The sequence below is a fragment of the Watersipora subatra genome, chromosome 7 (assembly GCF_963576615.1).
Source record: "Watersipora subatra chromosome 7, tzWatSuba1.1, whole genome shotgun sequence".
Lineage (NCBI taxonomy): Eukaryota > Metazoa > Bryozoa > Gymnolaemata > Cheilostomatida > Watersiporidae > Watersipora > Watersipora subatra.
Genome location: NC_088714.1, coordinates 5,031,602 through 5,051,254, shown reverse-complemented (window position 1 = coordinate 5,051,254; position 19,653 = coordinate 5,031,602). Strand labels below are relative to the sequence as shown.

At 36.2% G+C, this 19,653-nt stretch overlaps 1 protein-coding gene and 1 long non-coding RNA gene across 3 annotated transcripts in view; one reads left to right on the top strand and one right to left on the bottom strand.

Annotated features, from left to right (window-relative positions):
* Positions 1-1,930: 1,930 nt before the first annotated feature.
* LOC137399474 (atos homolog protein A-like) overlaps positions 1,931-19,653 on the top strand; it is a 38,636-nt gene continuing 20,913 nt past the window's right edge. Inside the window, exons 1-3 of one of the 2 annotated variants that reach the window (XM_068085606.1) lie at positions 1,931-1,967; positions 3,017-3,134; positions 9,541-9,734. In XM_068085606.1, coding sequence (XP_067941707.1) covers positions 3,116-3,134; positions 9,541-9,734 — 213 coding nt within the window. In that variant the 5' untranslated portion in view covers positions 1,931-1,967; positions 3,017-3,115. Of the gene's footprint in view, positions 2,158-3,016; positions 3,135-9,540; positions 9,735-19,653 lie in introns of both variants that reach the window. The other variant, XM_068085605.1, reaches the window with a different exon arrangement.
* Positions 15,075-17,165, bottom strand: LOC137400161 (uncharacterized). Its single transcript, XR_010979228.1, has 3 exons — positions 16,371-17,165; positions 16,104-16,189; positions 15,075-15,679 (listed from the first exon to the last, which is right to left on the bottom strand). It is a non-coding gene; the product is annotated as an uncharacterized lncRNA (long non-coding RNA).

Below are 19,653 nucleotides of genomic sequence, written 5' to 3'. Positions count from 1 at the left end.
AATTTTTTGTTTATAACTAGAATACTGGGCCATAAAAACAGAGTTGGAATTGTCTAATGCTTTTTGATAGAAATCATCAGCCACTTTTTGCAGTCCGTTAAGACTTTGTGTAGGCTGTGTATTTGGCTATTTTCAATATTTTGGCTAAAAAATGCTTGCTCACAACCTAGTTATACAGCTAATTTCTACTAAAAATTGGCTCTTTTCATGATTGAAACTAGCTACTACTGTACAGCTTTTGATCCTATTTATTTGGGTAGATTTCCTAGTCCTTACAAAATCAAGCTTGTTCTAAGATTATCTCCATGTTTTGATTACTTTATTTAGCTTTCTGTGCTTTAAACTTTGTCCTGTTACTGTAATTAGGGTAGGATAAAGGGCCAATCAATATGCCCACTTTAGTTTCAATAAAGGGTTGTTCTTTTTGCAGAGCTGAATAGCCTCCTTGCTGCACTCAACAGAGGCAGCTACCTTGTTTTAATGTTACTAAAGCTGGGTGAGAGCGTCAGGCTTAAAACTACTGAAGGTTGAAAATTTCTGATACTGCTTTAGAGTGTTGATTCACGTACAATCAGCAGACCAAAAAAACTTGCAAGATTTCATAGAAATTGTTTATTTCCTGAAATACTTAAAATTTCCACATATACAACAGCTAGCATCAACCATTGAAATCATTAGATGTTTGGTTTAAAACCTTTTTTGTGCAGCTCATGTAGCTGAATAAGTCTTCTAGCAAGATCATAACTTTGGTAAGCTCAGAACTTCTCCATTGCATTGGCCTTACTGTGAGTCTTGCCTGCAATTTGTTTGCCCACCGACTGAAAAAATAATGACTTCTGAATCACTACCTGGACCACCACATTGTTTTTGATTAATGGAAAAGACTGGGTCACAAAAGTTGAAAATTTGTAAGCGAACTTTGCAAATTTTACCTGTCCTCACCGCCTCCCTGATTGTACATACTATCTAGTCAAGCTGGTACTTTTGTAACTTATATATTATATTGCAGTTTCAAAAAAGAGCTACATGAAGTATACTTTTCTTTTAAGCATCTTACAAGTTATCTGAGTCATATGTTACTCATTAATTGTATATGCAGGTAGGGTTATTGTGATATGTCTCTTCGGCAGCTGTGGTCTATTATATATTTTTTGTTGCGGTACTCGGTTCACTGCCAGTAATGAACCTTGAGTGAAGTTGTTTCACATTTTTATATACCGGTAACTGAAACATGCGAATAAAACTGAAAGTTTTTATTTTATACAGATTTGAATCACTACCTCGGAGATTTCTTCACGTTAAACCAAAAGACGTGTCTCAGACAAATGCCAATATAAACAATTTTATGTCAAGTTGCAAAAAGCTACATTCACCATTTTTTATTTAATAGAGCTTTTAGATTAGTGTTTTCATATTCATACAAGCAAGCTCAGCCTGTCTTCCGTGGAAGTGTACCGCATCGTTGCTCTGTGTGACTTGAAAAGACTCGACATCAAATTAATATGTTGGGGTATAACATGCTAATGTTTTTCACAATTGACACTTATTCAACAAAACTGAAATCATACTTTTCAATTCAAATGTTTTTAATACTATCTCTGCATCAGACCTATAATGGACACAACAAATTTTAAGCTGCTAAAGAATACGTACTAACGAACTTGAAGCGTGAAACCGGGGAAATAGAGCCAATGGAATCGCGAAAAGATCAAGGATTTTTGTAAAAATACGTTTCCGAATTGGAGCTTTACGGTAATCTTTTGTTGTTCTCATGAATCGTAGAAAATTAGTTTTAATTATTTGTTTACGATTGCTTAAAAAATACAATACTGCTTTTAATAAATATTTTCAATTATTTTTTATAACAAAAAAGGGAATGTTTTTCTAAATTCGATAGGAGCAAACTTCGTACCAGACTCCTGCCATATCAACAAAACCTAAACACTCCCTAGCCATCAGCTGATTAGGTAAATTGCTAGGATTTGAAAGGTGGTCGTCAGATCGAAAAGCTAATTATCTCAAAGCAACTCGTTGAAGCTTTTTCTGCTTTATTGATGGTTTTATTATATCATCAACCTTAGAAACTTAACCTAATCGCCCCATTTTTCATTCCACATCAACGAAGAGAAAAGCCGCTTGTGGCTTCAGTATTAAATGGTATGGTATTGCGTGTCTGATGCTTTTGACGAAGCTTTAAAATGTTTTTATTATTTATACTTTCTCAATATGTATTTTCTAATATTTGCTTCTTTGAAAGTGATAGTAAGTTATAAATTTTATCACACTAGTTTCATAATTTATGTAGTCTATTGTGATTATTACCTAGTGTTGGAAACAATTACGTAACTATAACACTAATACAGGGTTTTGTAGTTTTGTGTTGTATTTTTTAATTTGAGTTAAGCTCTGAATTGCGTAGTTTTATTATGCTTCAACGACGCACAAAAATAGATGCTCTATCGGAAAATCTAACAACGAATTGTTTATTCCATATTTGGAATTAACATGGATTAGGTATGTATCAAAAACACTAATGTTTCTTCCACATGGATTAAATTTTGTGTGTCAGTATCATTAACTCTATTTAAACTGTGATTCTCTCAAACTAGCGTACTTGTGACAGTATTAGAAATAGTACACCCAACTGAAACTTGTGACTCGATAAAGCTTATTTTTAAGGCTTAATACTTAGCATTATTGCTATGATTTAATGCATTCGAGAAAGTGTAGGTGTGTGCTTTGTTTAACGGCTATTACATTTGCTAACTATGTATTTTTTGTATTCACAAACCAATTTTAGTGAAAATTTTTGAAAAACTTCTGCATGGTAACAAACTTTACAGTTTAAACTTTGGGCTAAATCAAACCTAGAATAAAACGTTATCATTTGCACAATCGAGTTTATACTAAACTTGAGCTGTGAAATCTCAGTCAAGTATGCTACACCAATCACGCTATTAACAGAGTAGCATGGGTATATAAATAAGCGTATGATTTGTCAATATCTTGCCTACAGAGAAATCTCGTGAAGAAAGCGGAGATGGGATAGCCCACAAAAAGTCATTACTGCTAGTGGGTTTTGGACGATAGCCATTTGAAGAGACTCCCTTGCAAGATGAAGCCTAAGGCTAATGGTAAGAGTGTGGAGTAACTAATTTTTTACGTTCACACTTGGCTAGTTTGGCATGCGTTTGGATTGAAATTGTGTTCTTGGTTTATCACTGGATCTAATATCGCCTGCGCATAATATCTAAGCGGTGAAGGGAGTCTCACTGACTTAATGTTCTTTTTCAATTATTGCATTCCGGTTTGGAAGCCATGTCATACCTGAAACCTGTAAACTTGTCTTAGTAAGGGATGACTCATTAATAAATAACTAATTGTGATAGATGATATCCCACCTATAACCTCACCTATTATGAGCTCATCTCATTTCTCAACATTTCCTGGGACTGTGGGCTTGTCTTATGCGTAGTATTATAGGGCTGACTTTTGAATTGCTGCAGTCATTTTGGATTGTATCATGTCTTGGACATTGTTGCAATTCAGTGGCCAGAGATTTATTTACTTGCACTCGTTGCTTAGGCAACCATTTTTGCATGGCTTACATTCTAACAGATAGGATAGTTGGCAGGGAACTACATATAATGTCCTTCTTAAGCTTAGGTCATTATATACATGCATATATATATTAGCATTTTTATTGGCAGCCATGTCTCTGGTCACCTCACGAGCCTAGCAAGACTCAGTTGAGGCATCATTTTTTGTTCCTTTTTTGCAACCATTAATCTTTCCCCTGTATCTTAAATGCATTAGGCAAAGCTTCAAGAACAGCTAGGTAGAATCAGTTAGGCAAGCACTGATTTTCAAGGAGTCAATATCAGACTGATGACTGCCTGTCTAGCATATGCCCTCATAGTTGAAGTTGTAAACCTGAAAAGTAAACAACAACAACAGAGTTTAAAATCAGTGACCCCTAAAATGTTTCTCAAGAAGTTTTTTTACTGGAGAAATGTAACGCTGTAAGAATGATGATTAATGCATATCTATACAAAGATAATAAAGTAACAGTGATAACTCTTTGATATCTACATTCAGCCATATTATACTTTGTTGATAGCATGCCTAATTAGTGACTAGATTTAGCTAGAAGAAAGTTGCATTGTGCCAACTAAAACCTTCATCTATGAAAAATATTTGTGCAAGTTCAATTTTTTTTTTATTAATATGTGACTTTTAATAAATTTTACAAGATATTCGAACATTATAACTGAAAGTGTGTGCAGGTTACTCGGATGTGAAGATGATGAAGTAGAGACAGTTTTTTACTCCTTAAATATAACATATCATTGGTATGCAAAGCTGTTCAGTTTTCTTCCTGTAGTTTTTAAATATAGCCTGGTTGTCGAGAGGTTCTGCAAATTGCGTCCACACAAAGAATGAGTGAATGTTTTTATATGGTCATATGGCATAATGTTAGTATTAGGTGTACGTACTAGGGCGTCAAGCCTGAATACATCAGGTCAATACATGGAGAATGACTTGAGAGCCCCTGCAACAATACATTGTATAACAATCGCTTACTATTATGCCTGGCCTATTTCTAATAAATACAAATAATCTAGGTACACAGGTTCACAGCCTCCGACTGATGCAATGTTGAAAATGTGCGTTGAATGGCTTGTTGACGATGTGTAAATACTACCCACAGTGTATCTACCTTTTTTCGCCTCAGGCTGTCAGTGTTTCGTTGCTGGCTAGGATCATAGCCGAGCTATATTAGACACATGCCTATCACTGATGTTCTTTCTATCGCATTTAGCTGTCTTTGTGGAAGTCATTGCATACTTTTATGAATCATTTTAAGCTCCTATATGAAATTAGCCAAAGCTCTTAGTGCCTGATGATAAGTTGGCCCAACTGCGCACTACGATGGAGAGACTGTTTTTAGAATACCACACCTGGTTCGCCGTGACTACAGCATTAAATGGCAGAACGGGATATAAAAAAGCGGAACACGCCAACTCACAGGTCCTGGAGAGAGGACATGCAGCCGCAAGGAGTGTCTGTTCTCTCTCACCGTGTAGTAGCAGGATTGTTTGCTTTCCTTTTGCACAACCTGTGTTTTGACATTTGTTTCTCTGCTCGTTAAACTGAAACGTGTTTAGCAAGGGTTTTTGCCAACAGTTTTCACTGCATGGCTGCTAATAGCTAATTGGATAAAGAGTCTCATCTTATCTGCGTAAAACTACTCCCAGAGAATAATTATTACCATATCGACTCCTAGTCATAGTGAGAAGCAGGGAGGGGTGTAATTCGTACGCCCCTTTTCATACAACTAATAGTTCGAGGCTTAAGGCTAACGTTGGTGTATAATAGGCTCCCTCGCCTTTTGTTCGGCTATTATGTTATATAACAACTAATAATATTCTTTATACGCCAGGGATTGAGATAAACAGAAACGTGTAACGCCGCCCAGCAGTGTCCTTAAAGGAGGAGTGATCTAATTTCTTGGATTCATCTCAAGACCAATTATATTAAAGATTTGGTCCCTTGTTCTGTCCTTTCTGCGATGGTTTGTTGGAATGGTGATGACTCTGCATTGTAGTTGCCGACTGCGCAATTCCCATATTATACACAGTTGAGAAAGCGGGTTGTTTCCATATATTATAATAAATAATAATAATAAATAGCGTAGATAATGGATATCATTTAAAATATTAAGATAATATTTCAATAAGTTGATAAAAAAGACAATAAAAATTTGACTAATATTAAACTTTACCGATATTAGAGTTATTGTAATATAACATATATACATGTATATACGTGTACATTGTATATACATGTATATACAATGTACATACATGTATATACAATGTACATTGTATATACATGTTGGTTCAAATTAAATTAAAAGAAGATCTCTAGACTTTAAGGGTTGATCATATTAAAACTAGACGGTTTTTGTGACTGCTATTTCTTGCGGCAGGTACAATGCTGTTTCATGCTTAGCGCTCTTCAGGCTGCTGAAACTAGTACCTGATGAGCGTCAAGCGTGAAACAGCGTTGTAGCTGCCACAAAGAAAATTCGTCATAAAAACCGCCTAGTTTTATGTAGATAGATAATAATATTATTTAGTATACTAGATTACAATGTGATCTATAATACTAGTAGCTTGCAGTCCTGCGCCCCGTGAGAGATCATCAGCTCTAATATCCATATGTGCAGTTATTCTTCATTATGGTAGGCAATAAAGTAGCTCAGTTTGTAGCACTTGTATGCAAAATGAAATAAACAGGTTTGATTTCCATACGGAGCAATTTTTTTCCTGACACTTTTAGTATAACTTCGAACAAACTATCTCATTATAGTACAGATTGCTTAGTTCCTTAGTAAGAATTAGTACATTTCTAATTATTTGATTGTTTCAATATCTACTGCATCCTCGTAAACTAGAAAACAACGCAGTGATGAGGCATTGCCCAGCTCATTAAGTTTTTTAAGAGTAGATGTCGGCTACTTGACTCAAATTTTGTCATCGCTTCTCGCAAACACTGCTCTTGATTACTATAAAGTTGTCTTGTAAATAATGCTGTAAAATGTGTCAACTGGTGTACTTCCTTCTAAACAGGCTTCATTGATTGATGCCTCTGCACTTAAAAGAGGTATGACAGCAGTGATGTCTGCAGATAATGTCAGCAGTGATGTCTACAGATAATGTCGTTTTAATCATAAGTATTTCCTCGGCGGAGTAATTTATAATCATTTGCCCATGCTCGCCTACGACTAGCAGGGCGAGTCAATGACAAACATGAATTACGGTTGCTATAGCTACCTGTATGTAGACGACTATTGTCTGGTCAACTGAAAACCATGCAACAGGAAATGGAGTATTAAAGTATCATATTCTTTTGTCAGAGCTCTTGCGAGGTAACCTAACATTCATCAAGACAACCAACTCAGCTATAATTATATATTGCTCAAATTCTTCAGACAAGCATCGCTAAAGATTTCATTTATTATTATAAAAATATTGTTATGTAGTGTCAATAATTCGACAGTTTGTTAAATTTTTTACTTTTTTTTGTTATGTGTAGGCAGCAGTAAATGTGTATAGTTGTCAACAGCATTTGGACATAAATAATATATGAAAAAATTCTTTACAGAATAACTTTTGTAAAATTCTTGTCGCACCTCTACTAAATGCTAAAAAAGCGTTAGTTTACATGGTAATCCTGGTATCAGCAGACAACTCCATATTTGTGGAGCAGCTGAGTACCTCTAGCTCTCTGCGTGAAGGAATGCTATTTATGGCTTATTTTTCATCAACTAATCTAAGACATGCAAACTGCGGTTATCATGCTATCAAAACCGGTCAGGCATGCATCTGTTAGGACACTTGTTAGGACATTGAGATCTGTTCCACATTATTGTTTTTGTCTTTTTATGCGTTATTTTGGAGTCCTTTTTTGCTTATGAATTAACATATACGAGTTGGTAACTGACTGTAAATCCATTTACAAGAGTGCACCGACCTAGTAATACCAGCATTGATTGGTTAACTAGTAGGTGGAGGAACTAATAACAGTATGTTGACCGGTGAAGCGTAACGGCATACTTGAGTCAGCTGATTAGCTCCTGCGTATACTTCTAGCCTGGCCAGCTCGCAACTAGCTCTGCTCAACGTTATGCAACGTGCCGTCTGTGATATATTAATCTTGACTTGTGCTATTTTTAGAAATGGGCATATCCGCATCCCCATGATTACCACATAGCTGCACTAAAATAAACACAGAGTTTCGGTTTGTGTCTCCATATGTGCAGTGAGGACCATCAATGATTGGGCAAGCAATTATAACTCTGTTGGATACATAATCATATGTAACCCATGCGTACGGGTTAATGTCTCTGCAAGTTAGGTATTGTTGTTATGCAACGGCCAAGTGCAAAAATCTATACTGTAGTGAGATATGGCATATTGATAAGTATGCTTTGACTCGGGGCTCTGCCCTAAAACAATGGCATCTCGACCGACATACATGGCCATCTGCATAGCAGCCTATCACGAAATAGCTGCTGCAGCCGGCACTAAATCTGTAGCAACGCTGCTTTTAAATTATCCTATTACATCATATGATACATAACGACAGTTGTCAGCAAATTCACATCTGTACTCAGCCATCACAATGCTGCACTCACTCCATATCTCAGGCAAATAGATCAGTGTAATTGTACCAGAGGTCATAGTAAGGTCACAAACATTAAACAAGTATTTTTAGAGATGTAAAGGAGGGGTTTAGTCTACCAAGTATGATATAATATGACTCACAAGCAATTAGCCACAAGTAATACACCGCTTGTCAAACTATGGTTAACATGCCTGGTAGTGAGCTGATGCCTACAGATTGATAGCGGAGAGAGTTGTATTGTATAAGGGCTATGCGTAATGCTGGTCAACTGCCTGAACAAAACAAGTGTCTACAGATATGCTGCCATCTCTAGCGGTTCTTTGCATTTTCCCTCATTGATATTCAATTATTTAGTACTATTATCTTTCAAGAAATGTTGTCACTATCAACGGAAGTGACAATGCATGGTTGCTAGCAAAATACGAGGGTGAATTCCTATTGATTTCCTTTACAGTGTGCAGACATTGTACCTCTTTAGAATGAGAGTCATGCTCTTGACAGCATGTTATTGCAGATTGAATATAGCAGATGAAAGTTATGACGCAGTGAAACTAACTCAGCTGGCAGCAAGAATTCTAAGTAGAAGTGACAACATTAAATTCTTAAAACGTTTGCTTGTAAAATTACGAACCAAAAGCTGGATACTACTTACACGTCGAAGGCCCTATTTAGTAAAAATCAATATAGATTGAATGCCACACCTCTCCTATGCGGTTTCATGTACTAGGAAGGATAAACAACTCTCAATTATAAATTGTCATTTGTCATGTTAGCCAGTGTAGGGCAACTCCAAATAGTAGCTCAGTATTGCTCGCCTCTGAAAGCTATGGGCTATAAACATGATGCCAGGGCATGTCAGTTAAGCCACTGAGCTGGATGCCACCGCAGTCAGTGCAAAGTGGTTTTTCTTTCTTTCATCTCCTGAATAAATGATTCATGAGAGAATTTTATGAAAGCGACGGGCTATGACATTGGTTATCGGTAACGCCTCATGCTCCCATAGTATCTTATTCTTATGAAAGGCAATCCTCCGAGACTATCTTGGGGTATCACACCTGAGAGCATTTACATGACTGGAGGCACTATACATAAACTATTACAAACTATTCAGAAATATCTCGTTTCCTTCCCAACTTCCCAGTTCCTTCTGCTCCTCTCTCGTGTTCGTCATATAGTCTAGCTGTTTCTGATCTCACTTTCATCATCTTTACCTTTGTTATCCTTAACAACATTAGTTTCATAGGTTCTCATACCACTATAAGTCAAAACACTGCCAACCCTGGCAGGGTATGCAGGTGCTTCACGACAAGCGCAGCAAGGTTATGTAATGAGTGTTTGGCTGCGCAGGTCACTCTGGTGAGGCGCTAGGGGCGAGCAATGATGACTATGATGAGATGTCTCTCTACAAGGCCTATGAGACTGTTGGCCTTCTCATAACGGAGTCGAGAATAGCTGAGCGCTCAGCTAAAGGAAGGCGGGAAGGGGTGCATATCCCGCAGAATATACCACTGCACAAACCGTGCCAGGATGACAATCAAGAGGTTAGTAGTCTTTCTTTCGTGAAATACTCTCGAGTCAAGAAGGGGGTGTGTCATACCAACCTTTATGGGAATGGAAAATGTAAAAACAGCAAAAAGTGTTAGTCTGTGTTGTCAGGGAAGATAGAGCTTCAGGATTTCTGAAAATCACAGATGACTCGATATTGGAAATAGACAATTCGCGATGTATCGCAAAATTGTAATTTTGTAAAGAATTGTTTAGAGTTTTTGTTAAAATTTTTTAGTATATTTTAACTTATAAAAACCTGCTTTGTGTTCATGATACATCGTAATAAGAAATATTTATTTTATGAATGCCCGTGTTCGTGGAAGGCCATGGAATGAGCTTATTATAAGACTAGAGACTGAGTTTCAGTATCGATCACCCTGAAAATTGTCAGATGTGAAATAAATGGCCACTACACGATTATATCGTTTATACGACTGGCGATATCTCTTTGAATGGTAGTGATTTTCAAATCGTTTACCTTAAACATCGCCACCAAACAATTCAATCAGCACATCAAGAAGCTCTAGTTCTCAGACGATATGATTTATCATACATAGATTATAGACAATGACTTCCAATGAATCTTTACAGGCGGGCATTCTCATCAAATCATATATATATACTGTAAACATGAACATACTGTGCTGTTTTTCTTACTTACACGGAAACATGGAGCATACTTAAGTTATTAGCAAACCTAGTTGAGGTGACATCAATCATTTGGCTTCGCAATTTTTATTTACTCACGAATAACTAGGTGTGACATGCCAGTAATGCTGGTGCGATGGAAGGTATTACCTATATTCATACAAGCAACTCCCCAAAGCAACTTCCCAAATAGAGTTCATACAAGGGCGTGATCCAATTCATGCCATTCTATAGGCCAGGGTTGTTTATAAAATGGAACTTATTTATGCGCATTAAAACTCCCTTTAAACACAGTATTATTGGGATAATAATTCTTCAAGGGATTTTATATATCTAGATAACTCGAACCAACAACTAATGTATTTGTATTGGAGTTATTCAAACATTGCGTTATATGAATAAATTTAATACTAAGAAGAAAATATAGATTTTTGAAATGCAAGCTTTAGAATTTGACATATCATTTGCTAGAATGGCTGCCTAGCCAAAGTTATCTCCCCAACAGTGCACTGCTGCTCCATTGTAACAATGCAGTTTCACAATTATCAGTTGCACTGAAACTTTTTGCCGAAGTTTTCAAATCTCATGATATAATTATGGTTTATTACAGAAACGATTTGCATTACATGACCTAAATGTCAGACCTCGGATATCAAAATGATATTCCTAAATCCATGCGTTATTGTGAGGGAACCTTTCAACAAGCTCTTGGTTTCTGTCCATCTTTTTCGCTTCTCTGGCTAGTAGCTTTTCTTTTAGACCTTCAAGGGTCAGCTAAGAGTATTTCAGTATAATGAATCGGGATGAATAGCATGAAATAAGATAAACTTATTAAACAGCGATAAGCAAGAAGGATGTACATTAATATATTGGCGACACGTAACGATTTTTTCGTTCATTTTGACCAAAATCACGAAATGAAAAATGCAGAATTATTTGGCTGAAATCCACAGAATTGTCTGAGCTGTGCACGCACACCGAAATTGTCGACGAAACGCTTTTAATTGGCTAAACAAATTATTAGCGAGCACGGCTCTAGCAGCTTTTGCAATGTATATAGTCCAAGACACCTAACGCGACACGCAAGAAATTGCTAACGCGATTTGCCTTAGTAAATACGATGCAACTGACTTGATTTTGCTAAAGATGGCAACTCTTTCTTCAACGGAACTTTTGCTGCTAAAAAGAATTTGTTATTATTAAAAAAGACACGATTTGTAGCCGTACTGTCCGGACGATAAATAATCAACAATAGTGTGATCTAGGCAGTTGCATCATATGTACTATGTAGAATTGCACTGGTACTTTTATTGTGTGTCGTAATACGTGTCTCAGACTATATGCATTGTAAAAGCTGCTAGAGTCTTGCTCGCGAACAATGTGTTTAGCTAATTTAAAGCGTTTTGTCGACAGTTTCGGTGTGCATGCACAGTTCAGACAATTCTGTGAATTTTGCCCGAATAATTCTGTGTTGTTCGTTCATGTCATGATTTCGGTCAGAATGAACGGAAAAATCGTTACGTTTGGCCGTACCTTTATCTGGTAGCACCAGATGGTTCCGCCCACAATATTTGACTAGATTTCCATCATAGCGTCAAATGTACAGGAGATTAAAAATGACAAGATTGTCAATGTTTATTACACGAGCTCTCCAGTAATGAGGACAAGTCGATTGTTTTTGTTATCTTGATAATGGATGTTTCAAAAGGCCACTCGATATCTAGATAACATTATCCTGTTCATATGATTTAAATAATACGAGTTATAGATGAAAATGCAGCAAACAAAGAGTATTTAGCTGTTGACCTTAGCATGACTACTCTGGTCAGCTAGTGCTTATCCTGCAGAGTGAAAAACTGCACATTAAAGTGCTAAACCTAGCAGGTTTGACAAAAGGTCAATAACTGGACTATAAATAGTGCTATATAGTGAAAAATTGATTACAGTCCGGTGCTTGGTACCGATGGCATTCAGCCGGTGCGTGCATTGGTACTCGGATCTATCATGTTGGATAGGAATGCTTCTGCATCTGCTCGCTTGTTATTGGTTAATCCCGTTTTTGATGAACACATTTTATGTTTTGAAAAAATTGACTGGAAATGGTCTTCCATAATTTCATTAATATCATTTTCAGTTAAAAAATAGCCTCGAACAAGCACCTTTTACGGGTCAATCTGTAAGCTAGTGTAGGTATTGTTGAAGTATTACAATTTAACATAAAGCATCATTTGAAAGCATCAATGGAATGCCTCTTCCTTAAAGAATAGAGAAAGCATAATATTATTATGCTTTATTATTCATCTTGAGGTGTTGACTGATGTTCTAAAAAAAGAATCAAGGAGATTGACCAACCAGAAGCTGAGATATAGCCAGCCAAACACAGGTCTACCAAAAAACATAAGTGTTTTAGTAATCATCAATATATGACGTATGAAATCGACTTGTGTGCCATTGGTCAATTAAGCCAACTAATGCGCTCTCCTATAACAATCACGGCGTTTTAATTGGTTTAATCCCTGGAAGTATAGAACAATCAAATTGGGCCTAACAATCATCGCTCCTAGAATTCCGAACCAGTCCCTCTGACGTGTAGATTAGTTTTAGCATAAAATAATTACACGCATCTATTATTTCGCAACATTTCGCTATCTTGCTAGTTCAGCTCAGTTTTGTTGTTCTCCTACTTAGCTTCCCTATTCAGACTCATCTTTAGCGTTGTTCAGATTTTTTAACTATAGCTAATAAATGGAATCAATTAAATCAATCATCAATCTCGGTTATCATTTGGAATTTTCTACAAATTATATTAGTTACATCATTTATTCTATACGCAGTTATATTATTATTTTGTATAATATGCATTATGAATATTATATAAATCATAAAAAATAATCATAGATAAGATAATAGATCAATAGAAAAATCAAAGCAAAAGTTATCGTTTTCTTTTCTTATAGCAAGAGCAGCACGATCAAGTTAGTCTTTTTAATATTATGGCTGTAGTGAACTTCCAGTCTGTTAATAGTGACGATAATCATGAAAATCAACTGAATGCTGCAGTAGATACACAGTAGAAGAATGCTGCAGTAGATACACAGTAGAAAAATGATGAAGGAACAAAAAGTCCCATTCCTATTTCTTATTCTAAACAAACTGCAACTCGCGGATATCGCATATAGACTATACACGCGCCATTCGTTGAACAGATGATCTTCGGAGCATATCCGTGGAGATCGAGTTAAAGTTTGAAGCACAATAGTCAAAATCTGCTCTTCTGCTTTGAAAAATCATGGCGAGGGGTTGTGGACAAATGCCTTTACCACACAATGTTGGGATGATTTTCCTGAGAAACCAGAGCTAGTATGTAAATTATTTACTATCGCGAGAAGCGTTTCACATCTCGTAGCCAAAACAATCATTATACATAACGGCGGTAAGGGTGCGCAACTCCGGCACATGACCATTAAGTCGATTTTATACGTCACAGTTTTCGGGATTTTCGAAGGGTTTTCCTCTCATTCTTTATTAGGTAGACCTGTGTTTGGCTGTCTATATCTCAGCTTCTAGTGGGTCAATCTCCTTGATTCTTTTTTTAGAACATCAATCAACACCTCAAGATAACTATTAAAGCATAATAATATTATGCTTTCTCTATTCTTTAACATGAGTGTCCTAAAGCATTGCACCGTATAGTCTCCTCCACATTTTTCTTGTGTGAACATAAAGGTGATATAATCATATCTGATGCTGGATTTGTAAAAAGCTGGCCTTAGTGACGACGGGTGACAAAGTGTAGTTCACATTTCTTGTACATATTCTTAAGAATTGATTGTAATCGTCTCTATTTATCAGTATGTTGTTGTAACAAAATTTGCATCTAAATATAGCCCGAGTTTGTTTGATAGTATTTGTTTGGAGCAGAACTGCATTATCATTTTCTAACAAAAAAATTAAATTATAAATATCACTTACCGTAGTTTATAACCGAAACATTAATTGGTTGCAGTAGGTTATAGCATTTCTTTTACAGGTCACCTACTTGTCACGTGGTTGTGTTGGACAATACTGATTTGTTTGCGGTGTAGCAAGATATTCATTTTTGTTATGTAACAGATGTTATGCCATAATTTACATGGAGCTCATGATGTAAAAGGGCTCAGTTTATCAATATAAATACTTTGTTAAGATGACATTTAGTAATATGTGACAGTTCGTGTCATTTTCAATACAAATGAGGTCAGATCACAAAATTGTTTTTTAGCCCAATGTAATAGATCAATTTCTCAGCTTTTCAAAACTGTTTTCGGAATTGAAATCGAAGCAACTTAACCTGAGATACAGGTTTTTATCTTAGAAGGTGTTGGTCAATATGGTCGACACCACAAATTGAGAAATTCGTCTTTAAAGTTGATGGATTGAATTTTAAACCGTAGTATTTGTTGACGTTTTGGAATGTCATAGCAACCGCACGCTACAGACATTATATTTTCATGAATGTTGAGATCTATAGGGAAGAGAACATGGCGAACGATATGAAATGGGTCCCGATGATGTCACTTCAGCTCGAATACATAAAACAGTGAGGTCAAGGTCACATGTTGTGTCATTGAAAAGGAGCACATTGATGCACAGTAAAGGAGTTACTACCAAATTGTGTTGCACATTGAATTGATTATTTTGAGCATAAAATTGATGCAAATGTATCAGTGTTAGAATAATAATCCAATGCACTCACAAAACTTTTACTGAGATGAATGAGTTAGCGTCTTTAGGGTAGACGATCCAGGCTTCTGAGCCCGAGGAGACAATTTGAGATCAATGTTACTTGTTTAGTAGCTAAATTAGATTCAAGTTAAAGCAAGTTAAGATTGATTAAAATATTATCAAAATAACATGAATATAATATAATAATATAATATCAATAAAAAAATAAACTAGTAGCACTGCTGCTACTGTCTATGATTGACGTTTACGTTTCCGTATCGGGGCGATAGAGCTAGCCTTAGTAGACTTTTTAGTAGTCTTTTTGGTTTCTGCGGCGGTTGAGCTGTGATGTATTGAGCTGACGTATTGAGCTGTGATGGCTATTGAATAGGCGCTGGGCACACAATATCTCTTTTGCTCTCATCACATAACTCTCTGATTTTTTTGAAAAGATATTGCTGACGTTCAACAGTCAGACAAGGAGGCGGAATGATTTCAGGCCACCCTGACCTGGCTGACTCTGCAGACATAAGCTGTATATCTTCACTCTCCACGCTATTGGCATGCTTTTTTACTTGGACACTGCCTGCAGCAAAACAACGATTACTGCACACACTGTCTATTAGTATTACATTTATTGTACAACATTATTGAATTTCTCTATGTTGTACTTTCAAAGCCAAAATTCAGGATGGCAAAGAACACAAAACAAAGTAGGCCTAATCTTTCCGCCAATAAGATAAACTGGTGGTAGCTCTTAATTTGGCTGATCTTTTTGCTTTTTGCATGAAAAATCCACTTCAGTCCTTTATTGGAACAAGCACATTGCCATGATCATCCATGACAAGCTGGGCACTGTTTAGGCGAGCCAAGCCAAGCCATTTACTACCTAATTAAATAAAACTCAGATTAAGTAACCAAGAACCTTTAGATAGTTTCTGTATAAATAGCCCAAGCAAGATTTGAAAATTCTCATTTCACTAATTGACAAAATGAGAAACATACCTCACCTATATCAGAAAGAGAGGAACTCTGTTAGTTCTGCATTTCCTTTTTAGCAAGCCAAAGCAGTAATCGCAGCTGAACTTCGTGTAACCTGCGACGAGAAAATTCAGTTCAATCTCCTTGTACAGCCCGCTTGCAATGCGCCAAGCCAAGTACTGTATTACTGCGTTGTTTTTATTCTGGCCATTAAAAAGGGTTTGATATACATAATTGCATCAATACATTTTCAATACAAACATGAAACTTCAAAACATTGGTTGTTGCTTGCATACCAACAGTTGTCAGCGTGGAACAAAGCTTTCTCTTCATCAAGGCAATAGGTTTCTAGATACTGATGAATATAAGATATGACGCTGTTGGCTCCTTTTGTCGAACAAGCAGTCTCATCAATCAGATAATTCACTTGTGCAGGGAAGGTGTCACAGACCACTCCAAATAGCGCACACATCCAAGTGGTTTTGAAATACATTGGCCCAGGTTGCTGTGGGTTGGCAGGGTAGTGGACCCAAGAATTAAACAGAACGAAAATTTGTTGTTTTTCTATAGACATGCAAGTACATTTACTATTTATATTTTATTTTTTAAATGTATATTTTTGCTTATAAATTGGATCGTTTTTATAATTCTTAATTAGCATTTGCAATTGCTAATTGTTAAAACTCAGCAATGTTTCAACTTAAAACACTACGTTAATAGCTTTATACCTTGTAATAGTCGACTAATTAATGTTATATTTTGGGCTGCGTGTGCGTTATTGACGAAAACATGAAATAAGATTTGCGTTTTGCAACAAGCAACAAGAAATGTTTAAAAAAATGTTTTTGACCTACCTGCTGTGCATAATCAAAGCCATAGGGAGCAACATGAGGTCCAGTCAAAGGAGTGTTGGTACCAAGCTTCTAACCTTCTGTTAGATATTGTCGTGACGACAGAATCTCTAAACTACGACCGTTATCAGTAAAACTTGGCGGAAAATTTCCATCTAATCCATCATTCTCAAGATCTAAATCGATCTTACTGTTTCGAAAATCACTAATACTTCCTTCTCTACCCTGTATATCTAAATAATTCACATCGACCTCCTCAATTTCTTTCCAAAAGTCACCACCAACGATAAATCAGTAAGACATTTTAAAACGCGATACATAGACTGAATAACCGGAAATGAAATATCGCTGTTTTTGTTATCCTTAGCAACCACTTCAAAGTCTGCAAAACAGTCTAATAAAGCATCTTAGCTAATCATACGCCTCAGAAACTGATTCCTGACATATGATTCGCCCTAGAAAAGTCATGACCTCAAATTCCAAAAGTCTAAGCTGCATGGACCAGTTTCACTTTGAGAGCCTATTGTGCGCTATATGAAATGCCGCGTTTGTATTGAAAATGATACGCGCTGTCACATATGTTAAACCTATCCATCGTATCAAATTTTTATACAATACATGGAAATAATTAACTTTAGCTAGTAAACTTTGAAAACTTTAAATAAACAAGAATTATCATTCTGGCTGCAAGAGCTTCCAAAAATGTTTTGACAGAAACTAAAAACAAGTAGTCTAACTGGCTTGGTACAAGACACCAATATCAGGTAGTCTAACCTGTCTGATACAAGACACCAATATCAGGTAGTCTAACCCGTCTGATACAAGACACCAATATCAGGTAGTCTAACCAGTCTGATACAAGACATCAATATCAGGTAGTCTAACCAGTCTGGTACAAAACACCAATATCAGGTAGTCTAACCAGTCTGATACAAGACATCAATATCAGGTAGTCTAACCCGTCTGGAACAAGACATCAATATCAGGTAGTCTAACCAGTTTGGTGCAAGATATCATGTAGTCTAACCAGTCGGGTACAAGACACCAATATCAGGTTGTCTAACCTGTCTGATACAAGACATCAATGTCAGGTAGTCTAACCCGTCTGGTACAAGACATCAATATCAGGTAGTCTAACCTGTCTGGTACAAGACATCAATATCAGGTAGTCTAACCTGTCTGGTACAAGACATCAATATCAGGTAGTCTAACCTGTCTGGAACAAGACACCAATATCAGGTAGTCTAACCAGTCTGGTGCAAGACACCAATATCAGGTAGTCTAACTGGCCCGGTACACATTGACAATATCTGGCTCGTCACTATTTTGCCTATAAAAGTCTGTAAAAAATGTTCCTAAAACCTGTTTTAAATAATTTGAACAATAAGTTGTCGTTCGGTTTTGTGGAACTTCACAATAAATGAATTCAATGTTAAATATTTGCCCTATTCCCGGTCATTTTTCCCAGGTTTTATACAAACAGTTGAAAAATTGTGCCATCTTTGTTTCATCCAACTATAATAAATGTACAATGTACTTGACTCTCCGACAGCGTTACTGAGTGCATTTGATGAATAGCAGCCAACTTGATTGATCTATTCTTATCATCATTCTCTGAAATATTTTTTGCTTGAATGCTCAAAGTTCGCCCTTTGTGCCAGGCTATTTATAGATGAATTTCACTTGAGCAACTGTGATCCCTTGAAGTTGCTGGTCTGTGATTATGTACAGGTAAATGTTATGGTCACAAAAATAGGTTCTGATCGGTGCGTTTGCATTTTTTCTGCATCTTATTTGTTTCCAATTGATCGTCGTATTAGATAAGAACTTTCACCAGCCTAATGATCTCACTCTTTCAAATAAATGACTATTTTACCATCTTATTAATGCTTGAACTAAACTCTCGGTTTCTTTTCTGGATCTGATTTTCATTCGATAGCATGTTTACGATCTGCTGACTTCACATCTCTACACATCTCTACAGCTGCCTGCTTAGTAATTCCTGTATGACTGACTATATCACGATAAAATTAAAGTTCTGCCAATTTGTAGATTTCTAAATCTGGTATTTATGAGAAACATTTTAATTTTTGTTTATATAGCATTTGTTTTAATTAGTTACAAATCTGCTTTCATTATATAATATTTGATTTTATTTAAGTAGTACAAAACTAATAAAACGTAGTTTGCCATCAGCAGTAGTGTGACCAAGCACAACAGACATGCATGTTTCGTGATGAACAAATAAAGGTACTTTGTTTATTGCCAGAGCATCTGCATTTTGAGGTTATTAATGGTTCTATGGTGATATCAGTTGCTAAAAACCATTGTTAGCGCAACCACATGCCAAATGATTGCAAATTGATTCTAAGAGGACACAACTTCTGATTAAAATTGAACTGCCCGCTTCTTAATATTTGTGCAAATGCATGAAGTTTGCTGCTGCCATTTGTTAGTTCCTTGTTATTAAAAATCTTTCTAAAAAGTTATTCCAAACTCACCATCATGAAAACACTCCACTAAACATAATTTGAATTGTGGCTGCAGTTAATTTCCTCTCTGGCAGGTGCCTTCATATTTGGATTATATACACTTTCAAATTGTATGACTACAAGAAAGTGAGCAGTTGACGTCTGCAGTTTTAAAAAGAAGAAAATGTAGCATCTATAGGCATATGTGAGTTTATTATTCATCTTTCTATGTACTATTTTAGTTTTATGTCAAAGGA